Source organism: Carlito syrichta, unplaced genomic scaffold, assembly GCF_000164805.1.
Source record: "Carlito syrichta isolate Samal-C Ts95f unplaced genomic scaffold, Tarsius_syrichta-2.0.1 Scaffold308253, whole genome shotgun sequence".
In the NCBI taxonomy this organism is placed as follows: domain Eukaryota; kingdom Metazoa; phylum Chordata; class Mammalia; order Primates; family Tarsiidae; genus Carlito; species Carlito syrichta.
In genome coordinates, this window is record NW_007252349.1 from 354,976 (window position 1) to 377,032 (window position 22,057).

At 44.3% G+C, this 22,057-nt stretch overlaps 1 protein-coding gene across 1 annotated transcript in view; it reads left to right on the top strand.

Moving 5' to 3' along the window:
- The window catches only part of AMBRA1 (autophagy and beclin 1 regulator 1), a 203,444-nt gene that overhangs the window by 162,393 nt on the left and 18,994 nt on the right, over positions 1-22,057 (top strand). The window contains exons 13-14 of the mRNA XM_021716181.1: positions 2,499-2,687; positions 3,843-3,997. Coding sequence (XP_021571856.1) covers positions 2,499-2,687; positions 3,843-3,997 — 344 coding nt within the window. The remainder of the gene's footprint in view (positions 1-2,498; positions 2,688-3,842; positions 3,998-22,057) is intronic.

Below are 22,057 nucleotides of genomic sequence, written 5' to 3' on the forward strand. Positions count from 1 at the left end.
CCTTCCTGTATATATTAACCCATCAAAATTTCATCCTTATGAGAGGAAGCTGCACAAGTGAATTGAAGCAACGCCACTCACCATTGTAACTGAACATTTCCATTTCCGTGTGGGAAATTAATAGACAATAAGCAGCAAATGTAAAAATGAAATTGTAAACACACCACCCAGTGCCTGCTGAAATGAAGCTACCAGATCACTCTATGCCTATCACATCCCCTTCATTAGGGTAGAAGTGAAACCCTCGATCACTAGCTGCAAAATTTCTGAAACTGAATATGCTGTTGGAGAAGCTGTTACAGTTTTCAGCATTCTCTTTTCATTTGTCATTTGCACATCTCTCTGAGCCCATTGCAGTAGCTGGGAGCAGTTGTGAAGTTAGGCAGAATCAGGGGAGGGGGCAGAATCTGAGAGCTGGCCATTGACTTGAACTCACCATCATATAATACAAACACAAATTCAGTGGCCAGGTTTGAGGCTGACAAAATGCTTTTTGTCTGTGTGACCAACCAAGCTTTCCAATATAAGGAAAACCTTACTTGTAGTCTCCTCCTTAACCCTCATCCCAGGTGAGTTTTGAGGGTCATTATAGGCAGAATATGTGTGTGACCAAAATACATGTTAACATACGCGAGCCAGATCTGCGTAACAGCAAGAAAGGCAAGGCTACTTTGATAAAATACCCACCATGCATTTTTGAGACATTAAATGTGGATAAGATGGTAGGTATCTGGGGAAAACTGTCTTGGAGTCTATAGAGTTCCTTCTCCTTCCCTATTTATTTTCATGTACTACTTAATATTTGATTTAAGTTCTTTCTTTCCCTGCCCTTGGTAGTTAGAGTCTAAATTGTTACTTTATTTTTATCTTTCTGAGCATTGTGCCAACCTAAAAGTCCAAAATGGACTCACTGCTGAAGCTTTTCCCAATTCCATTGGTTCTACATTCCCAACTGGAATCATGTGTCAGTCCAAAGGAGGGGGAGATTGTCATTTTTTTTTGGCAAAGGGCTCTGGACCCTGAGTAAGTAGCAGACGGTCCCAGTGCTAACTAGATAAATCTAGCCACATAGACTTGAGCAGATGGTGAGTTGGGAGCTGAGCAGTAGAGAGGCCTAATGGTGATAGCAATGTGTATTTGGATGTCATTATCTTATTAGTTAGCAAACAGAACCATCCGTGTGGTCCCTCCTCGGTGTTATGTGTAATGGTACTGTAGGTGTCAGCCCCCAAGAATTGGCATAGTAGCCTAATCAATGTGTTCTGATGCCTTTTTTGATATACGCTGTCATCTCTGTGGCTTCATTAGCAACACACAGGGAAAGAAGAACAAATAACAGTTTTACAAATCATTCCGAGTGCCTGATCCCACAGCCTCGAGGCCTCTGAAAAAGCAATCTTTGTTTTGTTTTCCTTGAGGTAATTTCTTAGGGAAACTTGGCATTTGGCTTACTGAAGTCTGGAATCTGGTGAGGGCGGCTAGGCTTGGCTTTTTAAAATTTACCATGATGCCTCTGAGATAAAGCCCAAAGAAGCCTGGGCCCTTTGACTGTTCTGCTTGTGTCTGATGTAGGCACTCTTGTTCCAGGCTCACATCAAGGGTAAGCCGCTTCCTCCTGGCAGGGAATCACACAGTGGGCCTCGGAGAGGGATTAAAATGAAAACTGAAACAAGGCATGTAGGCACTGTGCCAGTGTGGGCTAACATCTCATCACCCCTATCATGTGGAGTGGATTTTCCTCACCGACAGACATTTCTTCCACCCCCAGATCCTGCAGCCTCAGCGGGCTGAGCCTGCAGCCCGGCCAACCTTGCACTTCGTTCTCAACAACTGCTAAGTGAAGAATAGGGCTGTTCATGGACATCGGCTTACAATAGGATAAGGTGTAGAGCCTAGTGAGAAATGAAAAGAGCCCTAGACATCCAGCTAGAGCTGGACTTTGTTTCTCTTTATCTTGTCTTGGTGGAGTTTGCCATTAGTGTTAGCAAGGAGCTGTCCAGGACACTGAAGTCTAAATGTTTCAGTTCTCTTTCTCTTAAATAAAGAAGACACAAATTTGTGAAATGAATTCCTTCTCTGAGGTCACATACTAGGTGTTGCATAAGGTTCTTACCCCAAGAACCTGCCTGCATCACCTTTTTCTGGGAATTAGCATTTTCATTTATCTTAGTTTTGATCTTTTAGACAATAACAGCTGTTGAGTGGCTTACTAGGAATAACTTTTAATAACTTTTTCCTTATCTAATCTCTCGATGTCTCCTGGGTGTGAACTAAGACTCTGCAGTCTTAGTGTTGTTTTGCAGTTTTTTATTAAAACAATCTCCTGCCTCTTGTGTTGCTTGTTCATTTTGACATTTTTGTTTGAATGGCAGGGTATCCTTTAGCATTTCTAGAGAGGGTTCAAGCCTTTAGGAAGCCCTAAAATTTCTTGGCCCCAGAATTTTCAGAGCCCCAACTCCAAACTTTCTTATCCTCTTCTCTTTCTTTGTCTGATGCAGCCTCCGTGAATGTGCTGGTACAGAACTGCAAGATCTACAATGATGCCAGCTGTGACATTTCTGCAGATGGCCAGCTCCTGGCAGCTTTCATCCCTAGCAGCCAGAGGGGCTTTCCTGATGAAGGCATCCTGGCAGTGTACTCCCTGGCTCCCCATAACCTGGGTGAAATGCTCTACACCAAGCGATTTGGTAAGGGATAGGAAGCCCAACCTAATGACACAGGGACACTGGTGCCTTGGCATGGGCATTCCTAGGTGAGGCACGGCTTGGGGGGGAGTAATGGTCATATACCAGCCTTGCCTTCATTGAGGCACAGGTCAGAGAAAGATTGCTTTTCAAGAGCCTTGGCTAATAACATGGCGGAAGAATCTCAGAATGAGTGTCCTTCCTGCCACAATAGCATAACCAGCATGTTCCTATTGTGATGGACAGGAATAAGGGAGGAGCTTTTTGGTCATGGTTTGGGAAATTGGGCACACACATACACTGCAAGACAGTTTGGCAACATTCATTAGAAGCTGCCAAAGGCCAGGCATGGTGGCTCAAACCTGTAATCCCAGCACTTTGAGAGGCAGAGGCAAGAGGACTGCCTGAGCCCATGGGTTTGAGACCGGCCTGGGCAACATGGCGAGATCTTATCTCTACAATAAAAAAAAAATTAGCTGGGCACGGTGGCTCAATCTGTGCTTCCAGCTACTTGGAAGGCTAAGGTGGAAGGATCACCTGAGCCCAGGAGGCAAAGGCATGCCACTGCACTCCAGCCTGGGCAACAGAGTGAGACTCCGACTCAAAAAACAACAACAAAGCTTCCCAAAATGTGTGTGCTCCTTGATCCAGCAAACCCACTTCTAAGGAAATAGTCAGGAAATTATACAAAGATTTACATACAAGGATGTTAACAGCAGTGTTATCATATAGAAACATGTCAAATTGTTGCTTTAAGAAGTTTTTTTCAGAGTTAAGCTTAAGTAAATGATGGTGCAGTGATAGAATGTAATTGGCCTTTAAATGGCTCTTTCAGAAAAATATTTAGTAATAGAAAAATGTTCATAATATATGAAAAAGTAGATTTCAAAATAGTACTTGTGGCATGATACCAGTTTTTTAAAAAATGGGTTATATCATAACAGTGGCATTTATTAAGTACTTTCTATGTGTCAAACACTGTACTCAATGTATTTATATATGCCTTCTTATTATGAACCTCACTTCAATCCTTTGAGATAACTCCAACATGAGCAAAAGAATGTGAAGATTGGAGGAAAAGAGAAAAACTGAGTGGAAGTTATTTCCTTGGAAAGGCAAGAACTCTGGGAAATATCTTTCTGTTCTGTTGGTCCTCAGGTCCCAATGCCATCTCCGTGAGCCTGTCTCCCATGGGTCGATATGTCATGGTAGGCTTGGCCTCACGCAGGATCCTGCTGCACCCCTCCACAGAGCACATGGTGGCCCAGGTCTTCAGGCTGCAGCAGGCCCATGGTGGCGAGACCTCCATGAGGGTGAGTGCCATTCCTTGTGCCCCCACTCTATGGCAACTCTCCTAGGCTTGGCAGGGTATTAAAGCACAATAGTGTGACCTCCCATCCAGGACCAGAGGTGTTACGGTCTTAAGGAGTAAGGAAGGCCTTCAGCCCAGTCAATTCATGACCAGCAGGGTTTACTTTTGGAAGCTCTGGACCGTTAAAAGCCAGGGGCTTTCTCATACTCTAGATTTTGTGCTGGCTTCTTCAGAGGCCTGAAAGTTTCTTCAGATGAAGAATAAACTGAATGTTTCCTTACCCGAACCTGAAACTTTTAGTCTAGAGATGCAAAAGGATCCAATGAAATATTTATGCTTTTTTTGAAAAATGGGTTTTTGAGGAAGCAAGCCATAAAATGTCATAATATACCATGAAATGTTATTTTCTACAAGTTACAATAATGATGGAAATATGAAGATGTTAGGCAGCTGCTGTGCACTTAATCATCTCATCCATTTCACCAGTGGAGAAAAGGTCTTGTTTGGGACCCTGTCTTATCTGAGGTTGCCTCTCTTGTATTGCTGTAAAAGCCTTCTGGGCATTACGTGGTTGGTGGCCTTTGAACTCAGCCAGACTAATATTCTTCACGCATCCTATAGGGGCTCATTTGGCCAGGGTTTTGTCAAGGGAAGGCAAGCCTTTGAACAGTTCTTTAATTGCATAGTTTTTAAGCTCTGTCTCATGCTAAGAACCTGTGAATTCCCTTAGTACTTTGTGCAGCCTGTGCCATTTATAATTTGATGCACGTGTTGGTGTGAGTTTTGCTTTCACTGTGTGGTGTGTGTGTTTGATCCACCCAATTAGGCTCAGTGTAAACTCCTTAGGGTCATATCCCCCAGTGTCCCTCATTTAGTGCTGGGCATGCAGAGGCTTGTTGAGTGCCTGGAATGGGGAACATTTATTTTCAAGAAAAAACTAGAGGTAGAGGACCCGTTGTATACAAAGTAATGGGAAGTGGGTGGCCTAGTGTGGTCCTTGCCTCTCCAGCCTCTTTCTCCCTCCTGTCTCCTGCAGATATCCTATCCAACTGTACTGAACCACTTTCCAAACTCCTTGAGTTTGGCAAGGTGGTCTCGTGGCAGGGTACCTTTACTTGGAATGCCCTCATCTCCACCTGCCCACAAGCTTTTCCCTTTCTGTGGCACTTTCCTTAACAGAATTCATCATTACCTCCTTGTGCCACTACCATACCTAGTACACACTCTCGTGTCAATACTATCACTCCAAACTGCAGTTATTTGTTTTCGTGTCATTCTCTCCTGGACTATGAGCTCCTTGAGAGCAGAGACTGTCTGTTTTATCTTTGAATTTCCAAATACTTAATAGGGAACCTGACATTTAGTAGAAGCTGAATGAAAACGAATCTCAAGAAAAGCATCCTGCTTATCATTTCTAGGTGGTAACTAGCAGAACCAGTAATGGGTGACTTCATGTCCCACCAAGTGGTAAGAACAAGGCATTCTCTGCTCTTGACATCATAATGACAGGAAATTTCTGGTTCTTGTATTTCTTTTTTTTTTTTTTTGAGTCAGAGTCTCACTCTGTCACCCAGGCTGGAGTACAGTGGCACACTCACAGCCACTGCAGCTTCGACCTGCTGGGCTCAGACGATCCTTCCACCTCAACCTTCCAAGTAGCTGGAACTACAGATACCACCATGCCCGGCTAGTTTTTTGATTTATTGTAGAGACGAGGTCTTGCCAAGTTTCCCAGGCTGGTCTTGAACTGCTGGGCTCAGGCAATTCTCTTACCTTAGCCTCCAAAAGTGCTGGGATTATAGGTGTAAGCCACCATACCTGGCCCTGATTCTTGTATTTCATATGACTGGAAATATTTGACATGGTGAACAAGAGAAGACTTCCTGGGAAGTTCATCAAGGCAATTTTCTTATCTAGATATTCGAGGATGGAAGTTGAATTTTCATTTAAATATTCTTCTTTTGCTTATCTTCAGCAGACTTAAGCAGGCTGGTAAAAGCACCTGGTCTCTGCTTTTCACCACCTAGAAACCTAGTCCCAGCAACTGTTCTTTTAACCCTTCCTGCCTAATTGTAGAATAATTATTTATATTAGTTAAGAGACATGATCTGATTTTGGTAACTCTAATGGACATCTCTAGCCTCTTCTGTAAGCCAGGCCTCTTGCCCAACTCCTGGGCACAGGCTGCCAGGCCTCCATCCTAGCATGGTTCCTCTTTTCTGTAAGTTGCCAGAAATATGTGGTAAGGAAAAACAGCTACAATGCAGAAACCAAGATGTTGGGATCTGTTGCTGCATATAGGGCTAGCAGCCCAGGGGACACAGTTGGAGAACTCTGCTGAGGAGATATAGTAATCCAGTTAGTTCATGACTGTCCTGCTAAGAGCCTCAAGGCAAATTAGCCAGCCACTGTATGCCTGAGGCTATTTATGAGACCTCCTAGTGAGCCTTCCTTTTTTTTTTGAGTTGAAGTCTCACTCTGTTGCCCAGACTTGGAGCACAGTGGCCTGCTGCCAGTCACCGCAGCCTCAACCTGCTGGGCTCCGGCGATCCTTCTGCCTCAGCCTTCCAAGTAACTGGAACTACAGGCGCGCGCTACCATGCCCGGCTAATTTTTGATTTATTGTAGAGATGAGGTCTCACCAAGTTGCCCGGATGGGTCTTGGAACCCGCGGGCTCAGGTAATTCACTCACCTCGGCCTCCCAAAGCGGCCTCCCAAACTGCGGGATTACAGCCTGAGCCACCGAGCCCAGCCTTTTTTTTTTTTTTTAAGATTAGAAAATATAGTTTATTTAGAAAGTAGCTGGGTAGGTGGTTCACGCCTATAATCCTAGCACTTTGGGAGGTGGAGGTGAGAGGATTGCCTAGCCCAGGGGTTCGAGACCAGCCTGGGCATCTTGGCAAGACCTCGTCTCTACAATAAATAAAAAAATTAGCCAGGTGTGGTGACTTACGCCTGTACTGTAGTTCCAGCTACTTGGAAGGCTGAGGTGGAAGAATGACCTGAGCCCTGAAGGGTCAAGGCTGCAGTGGCCCTGAGTGTGTCATTGCACTCTAGCCTGGGCAACAGAGTGAGACTCCAACTCAAAAAAGAAAGAAAGAAAGTAAATGAGAGAGAGAGAGAGAGAGAGAGAGGCAGAAGTCTACGATGGGCAGGGAGGCTCGAGGACACTGGTGATGCTAGGGCATTTTGAACTAAAAAGCAGGAATAAAGATTAGTGCTTTCAACTGGGGAATACACAGGTGTGTATTCTTCCCCTGATACATGGACCAACCCCCCAACAGGTGGGGACTGTAGGTGGTTTAATAAGTGTAAAGTTCCTTATTGCGTAATCCCTGCAGATCCTAGAGGCACTAAGAACTTTTTCAAAGTAGGGTAGGGGGGCCAAAGCTTAGGAAAGCATAGCAGCCTGGCACATGGCCTGGCCTGGTCAGTGCTTATTAGCAAACGATGGCTACCTTTTTCTGATTCTCAATAGGCATCTGGCTCTAGGAGAAGGAGCTGAAGTAACTAGAAAGTTTCCATTTGGCTAGTAGTGTTCCTCTCACCCAAGAGACAGGATCAAGTCATCTCAACAAGGTTTTACTCAACCTAGTGTCCATCCAGTCTGACTTTAAACCCCCATGCTACAGAAAGGTTTCTGGTTTTCCAGGTCTTGGTTGCCACTTTCGCCCAAAGGCACTAAATCACTGAGCAAATGTCTATGAATTCAATGATTGGTGGAAGGGAAGACACCAGCTTTTGGGGATAGCTGTGCTATTTATACACCATTTAAGGCAAGAAGTGAATTTTTGTCTGAGAACAGGGAGCAAGGGTTTAATGGGACAGTAGCATATCTCCCTCTTTGCACAGGTAAGTATAGGTTGGTGTCTCCATCTGTGATGTCAAGCTTGGGCCTTGGAGGAATGCTTTCATGGGTAATAGGCCTGTCCTAGAGCTTCTCTATATAGAACTCCCTTTCTCTTTGGTGTTACCTCTTGGAATTCACTGTGGTATAATTCAGAGAGGTGAACTTGTTGGACCAACAGACAGTCCCAGGAGAACAATGATTCATTTTAATTCCCACTAAGTGACATCTCTCCCCAAGAGATAATCTCTGACACAATGCCATACGAAAACTCTTCCGAAAATGAATTGCTAATTGCCATTAGCCTTGGTGTACTTATTCTAAGCAATTCTTCAGACCTCTGGGTTAGTGCTTCTCAAACTGTGCTTCTCGGATAGCTGCATTTGAACTACAGGGATTCTCATTAAAGTACAGATGTACGTCAGACCTAAAAGTAGAATAAGAATGGGAGGCAGAGGGACCCAGGATGTTAAAAAAAAAAAAAAAACCCAAAAAGCAAGCTTTCCAGATGATTTTCTGATACACTTTTTTGAGGTTGAGAACTGCTGTTTTTAGTATCTACTTCCTTCATTTTAGGTTTCTTCTCTCAGCCGCCTCAGCAAGGCAGAGACACAGTCTCAGGTTTACTTGCCATGGTGGTTTTATGCGTGGTGCTTTGATTCTTTGCTAATTTTATTGTAGGCGCGGTGGTGTTTGTGTTCTATTTCCTACCAAACTCAGCTTTTTGGCTGTCTACTCTTCACCTCCCATCTTTTCTCAGCTGTTGCTGCTTTCCAGGTTTCTCCTTGAATATCTGTATGTGCTGGAGTCTTTTCTTCCCCATGTTGAGTCATTTTAACTTTTGTCCTTATTTCTAGGATCTAGGGTCCTTTTGATATTTCCTTTCTCTGCTTACTGAGTCTAGTCCTCCCATTGTTAATGATTGGCAAATCAGGAAAAATACAACTGGGCACATATTTTATCTTTCCCTTTCCTCTGTCCATTTGAGAGTCTTCCAGACTGGATATACACTCTCTATGACTCAGAGTCTTATTTTCTGTCTGACTCCCTTTTACTTGAGCCAGTGAGGGCTTTTTGTTAAATTTTTGTTTTGTTTTTAAGTTAGGCTTTTTGAGACTGCCGAGCTGAAGTTTTACTGAATTCTCAAAACACTAAACTGCCTGTGTTCCCTCTTGGCTTTCATTTTCTAATTGGAACAAGGCACAATATTGTAACAGAGACTGCAATTAATTTTCTAAAACAGTGGCAACTTGCTCATTATAATAACTTTGTTGTAACCAAGTGAAAGCATAATAGCAAAAATACAAAATTGCCAATGAAACTAGAAGTAGTCATATACCAAACTGTCCTTCTAGTTTGTATCATAATAAGTGCTATGTTACTTAGGAATTGGGGCAGAAGTCTATGATGGGGGCAGGGAAGCTCAAGGACACTGGTGATGCTAGGGCATTTTGAGCTAGAAAACAGGAATAAAGATTAGTGCTTTCAACTGGGGAATTCACAGGTGTGTATTCTTCCCCTGATACATGGACTAACCCCCAACAGGTAGGGATTGTAGGCATATAAGCGGTTTAATAAGTGTAAGCTTCCTCACTGTGTAATCCCTACAGATCTTAGAGGCACTAAGAACTTGAATCTCACCAGTGTTGGTTTGCTTTCCTCTTGGTCTTTTATTGGCAGAAGTAATGAATAAGGACACCTTCATTTGACTTGGTCAGGGGACATGGAGCTCCAGGACAGAAAGCAGTTTAGCTCCCCTTTCTCTGTGGAACAGTATTGCCCTCTTCAAGGCAAAGTCTCAAATCATAAGGGTCAGTTTATTGAAAGCCTTTTCTTTGTGGCTATATAGTCAAACTGTATTCAAGGGTTGAGTGAGTGTTACCCAGACAGATCGATAGTTTGGAGGCGTGTTGACAAGAGAGCATCCATCTCTCTCCCTCTGCTCCTCTTCTCCTCTCCTTTCCTTCTCTTTCTCTTCTCTTCTTCCCCTCTCTTTCTTTTCTCTTTTGGACCCTGAGTTCTTCAGTTAAGTGGTGACCTGCTCCTGTACACCTTCTCCCTCTAGAGCTCTAACAATATACATCCCCTTCACTCTCAACAGGTCCCAGGCAGCAGGGAGGAAAGCATATTAGCTACCATTTTTGTTACAGATCCACAACCCACCCACCTCTGACTGGGCAGGAGTTCTCAATGTGTGGTCCCAGGAGACCACATCAGCATCACCAAGGATGATTTCTTAGAAATGCAGATTCTCAGCTCCCACACAGCCATGCATGTTTTAACAAGCCTTCCAGATGATCCTGCACACTAATTTAAGGTTGAGAACCAACCATTGATTGCAGAGAAATTACAGTTAGGCTTCACCTATCAATATAGTTTTGTCCTTTCTATTTTTGTTCTCACCCTGTCTCTGAAACATCATCTGGTGTACTTCTATGGCTCCTATTAACCAGATCTTTCAGATATTTCCAGATGTTGAGACACTGAGGAGTACCTTCTGCCCTAAGCTTTTCTGGATCATGCTAGTGTCCTAGTGGTGGCACCTTGAGGACCTTAAGGGCTAATGCTGTGATGCCTTTTCCCAATTCTGATTCAAATTTTTACCTGCCCACATTTAACTTTACTCAGGCTTTTGCCTGAAAGCCCATGCCTATTTGCCTATGTACTAAAATATAGAGAGATGCTTTTGGTTTAAAGAGTGAGTAGCAAGGCCTCTATCTTTTCTCCCAGCCCTTCCTCATCTGAAGGAGTATTGCTTGAGTTCCTTTCCCAACATTCACCTCACTCCTGTTCTTGGATGGGAGGTGTCTAATATGTTGTTGTTTTGTTTTTGTTTTGTTTTTTTGAGTTGGAGTCTCACTCCATTACCCAGGCTGGAGTGCAGTGGCACACTCACAGCCACCCCAGTGACGACTTCCTGGGTTCCAGCGGTCCTTCTGCCTCAGCCTTCCGAGTAGCCGGAACTACAGGTGCACGCTACTATGCCCGGCTAGTTTCTTATTTATTGTAGAGACGAGGTTTCGCCAAGTTGCCTGGGCTGGTTGCGAACCCGCTACTATGATACTTATTATCTTAAGTGTCTGTTATCCTGGCTGTAAAGAAACATTAGGTGACTTGCTTTCTTTTATACTATTTCCTAGCCATCTTTACAGAGCCTAGTGATAATAATCAGGTGATGATGATTATTATAAGTACATTAAAATGAACCATAGAAAAGGCTTGGTAATCCAGAGTGCTCAAATTAGTCATAATTTGGCTAGACACAGTGGCACGCACCTGTAATCCCAGCATGTTGGGAGGCCAAGGCGGAGGGATTGCTTGAGCCCAGAAATTTGAGACCAGCCTAGGTAACATAGCAAGACCATGTCTTTACAAAAAAATCAATATATTAGCCAGGCATGGTGGCACGTGACTGTAATCCCAGCACTTTGGGAGGCCAAGGAGGGAGGATTACTGGAGCCTAGGAGTTTGAGACCAGCCTGGGGAACACAGCAAAACCTCATCTCTACAAAAAAAATCAAAAAGTTATTCAGTATAAGTACACGTCTATATTCCCATCGACTTGAGAGGTTAAGGTCAATGCTGCAGTGAGCCATGATCATGTTACTGCACTCCAGCCCAGGTGACAGAATGAGACCCCAACTTAAGGAAAAAACAGTCGTAACTCCAATTATAGCTTAGATCCTTGGTTAAGGTGGGTTCCCAGTGCCGTCAGCACTGACCAGCATGTATATAACTTCACTTTATATGCCCTTTTGACCTATCCTAGCTTTATTTATCAATATATGATCTTTAATATGACTTTCTCCTTCACTGCCCTTGAATTGAACTTGTAATATAATCCTAATCATCTGTACTTCCGTGGATTCTAAAAGTTTGATTTTCAAAAGTGACCTAGAACTCTAGTTCAATGTAGAGTATTCTCTAGAAATCTAAGGAAACTGAGCCTCTTCTTAATCTTGTCTGGCCTTGGGGGTGGCAATACCAAAAATAAAGATATTTTATTTTCGTGTCCTGGAAGGGTACTATTTCTTCAAGGAGAACTGGGATAAAAGAGAGATGGCTTTGTTGTCAGAAATGATTTGCTCCTTCCTAAGATTTTGTCCTCATTAATTTTTTTAAAGCTGCCTGTCAGTTGATTAAAAGCTGCTTCCGCCGCAATTATCTTAAAGTTGACTTCTGAGATGTGGTACAAAGAATCTATCCTCAAAAAGTTCTTTTCTTCAGAACATTGTAGGAAAAGGGTGGGGGTATGGGAGAAGTAAGAGGTGTCTCTGGTGCAATTTGTCAGAGAAGGGAGGGGGCAAGATTAAAAAATAAAAAGTAAACATTAGAACTGCAGTCAAAGCCATTCATTTGGAAGAATTTTTCCATAACAGGTTCACTGAACTCTTGACAATTTTTTTCCTCTGTGACTTCTTAGTAGAGTGCAGTCTGTACCTCATTTTATCCTTTTCATTCAAGAAAATTTTATTGCACCCCTGCCATTGATCTAGGAAAGCATAGATGAGCAAAATGGACCTGGTCCCTGCCTTCATAGTGCTTCCATGTTAGCCTGGCTCTCTGTCTCACTGCCTTATCCCCAGCCATGTTAGCCTGGCTCGCCTTTTCACTGCCTTATCCCCAGCCTTCACTGGGCTGAGCTGCAGGAGGCACTCAACATTTGTCTTGAAAATGTGTGTTGCTTTGACATCTTGTGCCATGGGTTTCCCTGCACATGCATGCACATACACCGTGCTCACCATCACCATCGCTGTGACTAGCACATCACTCAGTAAACTGTATTGAATGAAGGTTCTAGTGAGATAATTCTTCTAAAAATAGGGAGAGTCTTGGTCATTTCCACAGTTCTAACCAATATCAGTAGTTTCTCAGGGTTCTAGTCCCAGCACTAAGACATCCTCATGTCTCACAGGTTCCCAGTAGGTAGTTTCAAAGATGAAAGGCAAAACATTTTGTTTTTTCAAGAATTGGTAGGAAGACCAATTCTTGTATTTGTAAAAACTGAATGTATTTAAGGGGCTTAACAGAGAAATGCTTCCTTTTAAAAAAAAAAAAAAGTAGATCAAGCAAAATATATGGAAAGACTCTCTTATCCAGGGTGAATCTGTAGAACTCATTAGACCATTTTCTCTGAGATTTGGAAAGCCAAGGAAGTTCAAGAACTTGTGTTCAGAGATGTGGAAACAGAAGAAATGAATTATTTTAATTTCTTTTCTTGACAGGTTCTCTCTCTGTCACCCAGACTGAAGTGCAGTGGTGCAGTCATAGCTCACTGCAGTGTCAAACCTGGACTGCAGCAGTCCTCCCACCTCAGGCTCCTGAATAGCTAAGATATAGGTGTATACCACCATGCCCAGCTCTGCATATATATGTGTATTATAGAGGTAGGGTCTCACTGTTTCCAAGGCTGGTCTCAGAATCCTGGCCTCCAGCACTGAAATTACAGGCTGATCTCACTCTCCCCAAGCACTGAAATTACAGGCATGAGGCATTGCATCCAACCAGTTATTTTAATTTCTGGAAGATCCAGAAGCAGAGAGTACCTCAGTATTTCAGTTAGCCCAGAAGTATATCCGTCAGCTGAAGTAATCTCTGTGCTTGGATCCTAATGGTCAGAGGTGGCCTTTGGAAAGCATCAGGCCAGTTGAAATATAAAATACCTGTCCTCTGTCTGTCCTTAAGTCTCCTTGAGGAACAACTGAATAAGATGAAGCTTACAGGACTTCAACAAGTCACAGGAGGTTGCTTAGTAATGCCTTCAAGGCAGCACGTTGTCAATAACAACAAAGGGCAACAAATTCAGAGCTTTTTTTTTTTAAGGAACTGTTTGTCTTCTTTTCTGCCAGGAGAGCATTGGTTTGGACAAGTAGGATCTAGACAAATTCATTCCCGCTTCAACTGAATGAAAGGAGAGAGGTAGCTAACTTGGTATCTGATTCTTGTTTTAAAATAATCACTTTAAAAATTGCATCGGCCGGGCTCGGTGGCTCAGCCCGTAATCCCGTGCTTTGGGAGGCCGAGGTGAGTGAATTGCCTGAACCTGCAGGTTCGAGACCTGCCTGGGCAACTTGGCGAGACCTCATCTCTACAATAAATCAAAAAAATTAGTCAGGCGTGGTACTGCGCGCCTGTAGTTCCAACTACTTGGAAGGCCGAGATGGAAGATCACTGGAGCCCAGCAGGTCGAGGCTGCAGTGGCCGGGAGCGGCCACTGCACTCCAGTCTGGGCGACTGAATGAGACTCCAACTCAAAACCAAATACAATTAAATTAAAACTAAATAAAAATAAAAATTTTTGATAAATAAAAACATTCTATGAGTTCCAAACTCCAATAGAATATAAAGAAGGCTTGGAGACAGTAAAAGAAATTAAAGGTCTTTGCTGGGCACAGTGGCTCATACCTGTAATCTCAGCACTTTGAGAGGCAGAGACGGGCAGATTGCTCGAGCCCAGGAGTAGGAGACCAGTCTGGGCAACATAGCAAGACCTCATCTCTAGAAAAATTAGCTGTGCACCCGTAGTCTCAGCAACTCCAGAGGCGATGCTGGAAGATTGCTTGAGCCCAGGAGTTAGAGGCTGCAGTGAGCCATTATTGTGCCACTGCGCTCCAACCTGGGCAACCCTGTCTCCAAAACAAACAAACAAAAAAGAAGAAATAAAAGTTTCTTTTAAAAAACATTCTCCCACGGGTTCGAGACCAGCCCGAGCAACTTGGTGATACCTCATCTCTACAATAAATTTTTAAAAATTAGCCAGGTGTGGTAGCACCCATCTGTAGTTCCGGCTACTTGGAAGGCTGAGGCGAAAGGATCACCTGAGCCCAGAAGGTTAATGCTGGGGTGCCCGTGAGTGTGCCATTGCACTCCAGCCTAGGCAACAGAGTGAGACTCCAACTCAAAAAAAAAAATTTCCTAGGAGTGAAGAAACTCCACTAATTCAAACATTTAAGCAGATCAACAGCTCAAAAGAAAGAAAAAGATGTCCACAGTGTCTCTTCCTCTGCCTGCTCTGGGAATATGTGCATTTCTCGGCCTGTGACAGGATATGTAATCATCTATCTCTAGTGGAAAGCTCAGCTGTCTCTTAGCATTTGCTTTCCATTATTTTTCCCTCTTCTCAGAAAGTTGGTTCTCTTCTAGTAACCCTTGCTTACAACTTAAAGACTTCCTTGATTCCTGTCATTACCCAGAAGGCATTTGTCCTCACAGTTCCTTTTTCCCTCAAATCCCCCTTGGCTCACGCTTTGCGCCTTTCACCTTCTTTGATGCCCTTCCAGCCTCCATTTCTAGTTGCCCCTTCTCCAGCCACCTTCTGTTGTCTTTAGAGGAGATCTACCATTGCAAGATTCTGACTTTGTAGTTGATGACATTCCCAATGAAAACAAAATAACCACAGAGTTTTTTCTTCTAGCTTCTTATCTGGGCTGATCTGAACAATGCAGTTTGCTACTTGGACTAATGGTTGGAACTCTATTGACATGCAGCAGGAAAAATAAACATCTTGATGAGGCCTGCAAAACCTTTTTCCTCTGAATTTTAAAATGAAGAGAAGGTTTCCCACTGACCTTCTCTGGCTCCCTCTTATTCTTTTCCTGTCTGTGAACGAGAAGCAAGACTCCTTCAGTTTTCATCAGGACACTGTTACTGCTCCTGCTTCCTGTTAGCTTGTGAGGGATGGAGAGGCAAATGATACAGGAGATTGTCTTGGATGCCAGAAGTGGTGGGATCATTATCTTCTTCTATTCCCTTAGAACCATAAAGATCTTGGCGACCTGACTCATTCCCTATTGACATGCTGAGACTGCACTAACTCTAAGAAATTTGTTCCTTCTAGCATATTGATTCTATTTCCCTTCATAGATGCTAGACAGAAATGGGAACAATCTACTTTGGGAAGGAGGGGCTGCTGTCAGCATTTGTCATGTACTTGGGAATAGCTACAGTTAAGACAGGTGAAACTAGGACTTTTCCGTCATGAGTCAGCAGCTGGATTTTGTCTTTGGCCTTGCAAAAGGTCCTCAGGTCCTGGTAATCCTCCTCAGGTATAATAGGATTTGGTGTTGTGGCTTCACAGGACATCTCTTTTGTCAGAGAGAAGGGCAGGGTTGGAGTGGGTATTCAGCAGGCCCCCCCAGCTTTGTTGTTAACATCCCATGGAGAGGGTCAGGGCACCTGACTAATGATAAGGAAACCTTTACTTAGGATGTATTTTGGGTACCTTTAAGTGAAGACCAGAGTCATATATATGTATTTTTGAGTAGGAGTCTCACTCTGTCACACAGACTGGAGGGCAGTGGCATGCTTCCGGCCACCGCAGCCTCAACCTGGAACTATAGGCACACGCCACCACGCCCAGCTAATTGTTTGACTTGTTGAGGAGATGAGGTCTCACCAAGTTGCCCAGGCTGGTCTCTATCCCGTGGGCTCAGGCAGTCCTCTCACCTTGGCCTCCCAAAGTGCTGGGATTATAGGCGTGAGCCACCATGCCTGGCCTCAGAGTCATCTTTTATACTGTCGCAGTTCTTTCTTGTCAGTACTGATGACCCTTGGGTTTACAGAGCTAGTCACCATCAAAACCTAAAAAGAGACTCACAGCTCACCCAGTCTCCAGGTTAGAAAGACTGATGACCAAAACCATAAGTGGCCAAAACACTGGTAGACAAACCCATAAAACCATCTGTTAGTTTTAGGAAACTTGTTGCTCAAATAGACTCATCTCTAGGGCTAACTAATTGTGAGAAGTCTTTCCCCTTAGTGTAGCATATTGTGAGCTTTTCAGCTTTGGCCAGGGAAAGTAGTGAAAACAATGTCTCTGGGTGCTTTTAAAAATGGACCAGATTCTCATTGCTCAAGTGTTCTTAAGCTTCAGGCATGTGTGAAATGAGGAGGGTTAGACCAACTGACCTCGGATCTGCAAATCCGTCATTCCTACCCATCATGCACCCTGTGTGCCTCTCCCCCCATAGGCCTTGGCCTCATCTTCCTTCCCACCTGCACTGGAGTGTGATAAGCAAGCAGGCGTTTATCAGGAATTCTGGAGGCTGCTGATCTTCACGTGGCATTTTCTGGCTTCCTGCCACAAAGCAGGATTTAGCCTAATACCCAAACACTGGAGGAGATGGGCACTTGAGGCTGCCCTTTCAGCACTCTTGAAGTGTTTGGGCATGAGAGGGTGCCATAGCCAGAGGACAAATTGATGCCCTCATGACTCCTGAACCTCAAAGTTGGGAAGCAACTAGCAAGGTCTGGAAGTCTCAGCCTTTAATTACTTCTTTTCGGTCACTCTGTAACCTTGTCTCACCTAAGCGGGGCTCATCTATCATATTGGCCTCTTGAGGGTTTTGGCCCCAAGACAAGTTCCTATACTCAAAATCAAATTGATAGTAAGAAGCAAGTCAGTAGTACAGAGGGGGACCAAAAAAACCCAGAATTTATTTATGAAAAATTATGTATTCTTTTATATTTAAACTTCAGTCACCTTCATAGTACTCTCCGTTTGATGCAGTACACCTATCGAGATGCTTTTTCTACTACTCAAAACAGTTTTTGAACTCGGGTTTTGATGCTTTTTAGTGCTTCTGCACTAAAAATAAATATATGTATTTATTTTCATTATTTTAATTTCACCTCTTCCACATCAGCAAAACGTTTTCCTTTGAGGATGTTTCATGGGGGTGGGGGGAATGTTGGGGCAAGATCTAGTGAATAGGGAGGGTGGGGCTTGGAGTTCATGCCACTTTTGGTCAGAAACTGCTGAACACCCAGTGAGATGTGGGCAGACGTGCTTATAAATTACCCATCATGAAATGGGCAAACATGTTGAATAAAATATCCAAAAGAAAATTCACTGAAGCTGGATGCGGTGACTCAAGCCTGTAATCCCAGCACTTTGAGAAGCCGAGGTAAGAGGATTGCCTGAGTCCATCGGTTCGAGACCAGCCTGAGCAACTTGGCAAGACCTCATCTCTATAATGAATCAAAAAATTAGCGGTGTGTGGTGGTGCATGCCTCTAGTTCCAGCTACTTGGAAGGCTGAGGCGGAAGGATCACCTGAGCCCAGCAGGTCGAGGCTGCGGTGACTGTGAGCATGCCACTGCACTCCAGTCTGGGTGACAGAGTGAGACTCTGACCCAAATAAATAAATAAGCGACACTAGCTGGTATACTGATGCCGATGGGTTCCCAAAATACTGACTGTATTTGCATGTGTCATATACATATATGGAGGAGATGCTCTAAAGATCAAACAACCACATTCTAGATAACTAAGGAATTCATAAATTTAATTTGACTCTTCTATTTATGTATTTATTTATTTAAAAAAAATTTTTTTTTGAGTTGGAGTCTCACTCTGTCACCCAGGCTGGAGTGCAGCAGTATGCTCCCGGCCACTGCAGCCTCGACCTGCTGGGCTCAGGTGATCCTTCCGTCTCAGCCTTCCAAGTAGCCAGAACTATAGGCACGTACTACCTTGGCTGGCTAATTTTTTGATTTGTTGTAGAGACGAGGTCTGCCCTTGTTGCCTAGGCTGGTCTCAAACCTGCGGGCTCGGGCAGTCCTCTTGCCTCGGTCTCCCAAAGTGTTGGGATTATAGGCTTGAGCCCACGCCTGGCCAAAAAAAAATTTTTTTTAAGTAGAGATGAATTCTCACTGTGTTGAAGGTATCTGGCCTCTTTTTTATTTTTAGAAATACATGTATTTATTTTCATTTTTTAATTTTTTAAGCAGGATTTCTTGAGAGGACAGAAAAACTCCCACAGTGGGAGGGGACCCAAGGGGGTTGCCCTATATATATTTTTTTTGTTTAGAGATGGCGTCTCATCATGTGGTCCAGGCTGGTCTCAAACTCCTGGCCTAAAGTAGTCCTCCCACCTCAGCCTCCCAAAGTGTGGACATGAGCCACCACATCTGGTCTGGAGTCTTTTTATTTTTTTTTTGGAGTTTGAGTCTCACTTCGTCACCCAGTCTAGAGTGTAGTGGCATGCTCATGGCCACCCCAGCATCAACCTTCTGGGCTCAGGTGATTCTTCCACCTCAGCCTTCCAAGTAGCCAGAACATAGGCGCTTGCCACCAAAACTGGCAATTTTTTTTTTTTTTGAGTTGGAGTCTCACTCTGTCACCCAGACTGGAGTGCAGTGGCCGCTCCTGGCCACTGCAGCTTCCACCTGCTGGGCTCTGGCGATCCTTCCCCTCAGCCTTCCGAGTAGCCAGAATTACAGGCATGTGCTACCACGCCTGGCTGGTTTTTTTGATTTATTGTAGAGATGAGGTCTCGCTGCCCAGGCGGGTCTCGAACCCGTGGGCTCAGGCAATCCATTCACCTCAGCCTCCCAAAGGTACGGGATTACAGGCTGAGCCACCGACCCTGGCTTTTTTTTTTTTTAATTGTAGAGATGAGGTCTCACCAAGTTGGCCAGGCTGGTCTCAAGCCTGTGGGCTCAGGCAATCTTCTCACCTTGGCTTCCCATAGTGCTGGGAATTACAGGCTTGAGCCACTGCACCCAGCCTGGACTCTTTTTTTAAAAGTCTTCTTGGCCAGGTGTAGTGGCTCACGCCTATAATCCCAGCACTTTGGAAGGCCAAGGTGAGACAATTGCCTGAGCCCACAGGTTTGAGATCAGCCTGGGCAACTTGGCGAGACCTCATCTCTACAATAAATAAAAAAATAAGCTGGGCATGGTGGTGCATACCTGTAGTTCCAGCTACTTGGAAGGCTGAGGTGGAAGATCACCTGAGCCCAGCAGGTCAGGCTGCAGTGGCTGTGAGCATGCCATTGCCCTCCAGCCTGGGTGACGGAGTGAGACCCCTACTCAAAAAAAAAAAAAAAAGTCTTCTCAGATCACAGATTTAGGGAGGACAAAGGAGGCTCTAAATGCCACAGGGACACAGCAGACCTGGGCCTCCAACCTGAACCAACCCCATGTCTGTCAAAGGCCCATGAGACCTCAGGACCATAACAAGGCGCTTCTGAAAGGTTGCCATTAGTACCCAGGCACGTTTCTCAGCACCACAACACCTGAAAGATTGCTCATAACAAGATTCTCTATGTGTGTGTCAGCATATTGAACACACATGCTGTTGTCTTCAAAGGCCTTTCAGACAGGTCCCCAAAGTACTAAAACCCAGGGCTGTATATGGCTTGGTTTGCATAAATGGAGTGAAGCTCAGTCTCTTCTTTCCCTCCCTCCCTCATCAGGATAATCAGAAAAATCATCATTATTGCACCACCTTAAATTCATTTTATGAATATTACTTTCTAAATTATACTCATTTCTTTCCTCTTCATCAGCCTTAGGAGCAGGTAAAGACAGATGAAATTCATCCATATTTTATAGATTAAAAACAGGAGAAGCTAAAAGGAAAGTGAACTGCAGTGTATAGACTTAGCTTTGTGTCCTTTTCTTTTTTTTGAGTTGGAGTCTCACTCTGTCTCCCAGACTGGAGTGCAGTGGCCGCTCCCGGCCACCGCAGCCTCAACCTGCTGGACTCTGGCGATCCTTCCACCTCAGCATTCCAAGTAGCCGGAATTACAGGCGCGCACTACCACGCCCAGCTGATTTTTCATTTATTGTAGAGATGAGGTCTCGCTGCCCAGGTGGGTCTCGAACCCGCGGGCTCAGGCAATCCACTCACCTCAGCCTCCCAAAGGCGCGGGATTACGGGCTGAGCCACTGAACCCGGCTTGTGTCCTTTTCTTAGGTCCCAGTGACTTTTCTTTTTTTTGAGTTGGAGTCTCTGTCACCCAGGTTGGAAGTGCAACGGCACAAACACAGCTCACAGTAACCTTGACCTTCTGGACTCAGGCAGTCCTTCCATCTCAACCTCCTGAGTAGTTGGGATTATAGGTATGCACCACAATACATGGGCAATTTTTTAGTATTTTTCTAGAGGCAAGGTCTCATTGTATTGCCCAGGCTGACCTCAACTCCTGGGCTCAAGCAATCCTTCCGCCTCAGCCTCCTTAAGTGCTGGAATTACAGGCATGAGCCACTGTGCCCGACCCCCAGTGACCATTTTTGAAGCCCCAGATACAGGTTCCTGGTAATAGTGATAGCAGTTACCATGTATGAATGTGCCCCATGCCAGGCATTTTATATGCATCATCTCTTTTAATCTCTCAAAGCATTTGAATTTATGTCCTTGTTCTAAGGTGGAATCTGGAGATGTTGTAATAAAGTGATCTCAAGGACCCAGACTTGTCTTTCTGGCTATAAAGCCGATGTCTTTTTTTTTGAGCCGGAGTCTCTGTTGCTGGAGTACAGTGGGACGCTCACGGCCACCGCAGCCTCAGCCTGCTGGGCTGCTGATCCTTCTGCCTTAGCCATCCAAGCAGCTGGAATTACAGAAATGCACTACCATGCCCTAATTTTTTTTATTTATTGTAGAGACCAAGTCCCCAGGTTGCCTAGGCTGGTTTCGAACACTTGTGTTCAGGCAATCGTCTTGCCTCCACCTCCCAAAGTGCTAGCATTACAGGCATGAGCCACCATGCGTGGCCCAAGTCCATGTCTTTCATTCTTCCAGTGGCTACCCCATCTCTGACTAGAGTTGCTTCTGAATATTATGCCAATGGCCAACGGGACTGTGAATCTACCTTTTATCTTCAGTTCAAATGCCAGACACAGCTAAGATGTGCCCCAGAACATATAAGCTTGGAAAGATATACACTATTGAAAGAATCCTTCTCTTTGAAAAAGGGAATGGTCTATTTAATGATGATTTATATAATCTAGAAAGAAGTCGTGGGCCTGAGAATTCATGATTCCCCTTTGCCCTGCCTCCTCCATCTTAATGTGCCTTTTAGGTTTCCTTCACAATAGCAGATATAACATTGCTTTTTTTTTTTTTGGGTTGGAAAGTATAGTTTATTTAAAAATGTAAATTCCAGAGAGAGAGAGGAGATTCACCTTTCCAAGATAGGGGAGGGGACAAAGCTAAGAAAGCATTGCGGCCATGGCTCAAAGAGCCAAATGGCCACACCAGAGTTTAACAAAGCAATGGCCTAACATTGCTTTTAATTAGATGAATTAAGAATGTTCTCTGGCCAGGCTCGGTGGCTCAGCCTGTAATCTCACGCCTTTGGGAGGCTGAGGTGAGTGGATTGCCTGAGCCCGCGGGTTCGAGACCCGCCTGGACAGTGAGACATCATCTCTACAATAAATCAAAAAATCAGCCGGGCGTGGTAGCGCATGCCTGTAATTCTGACTACT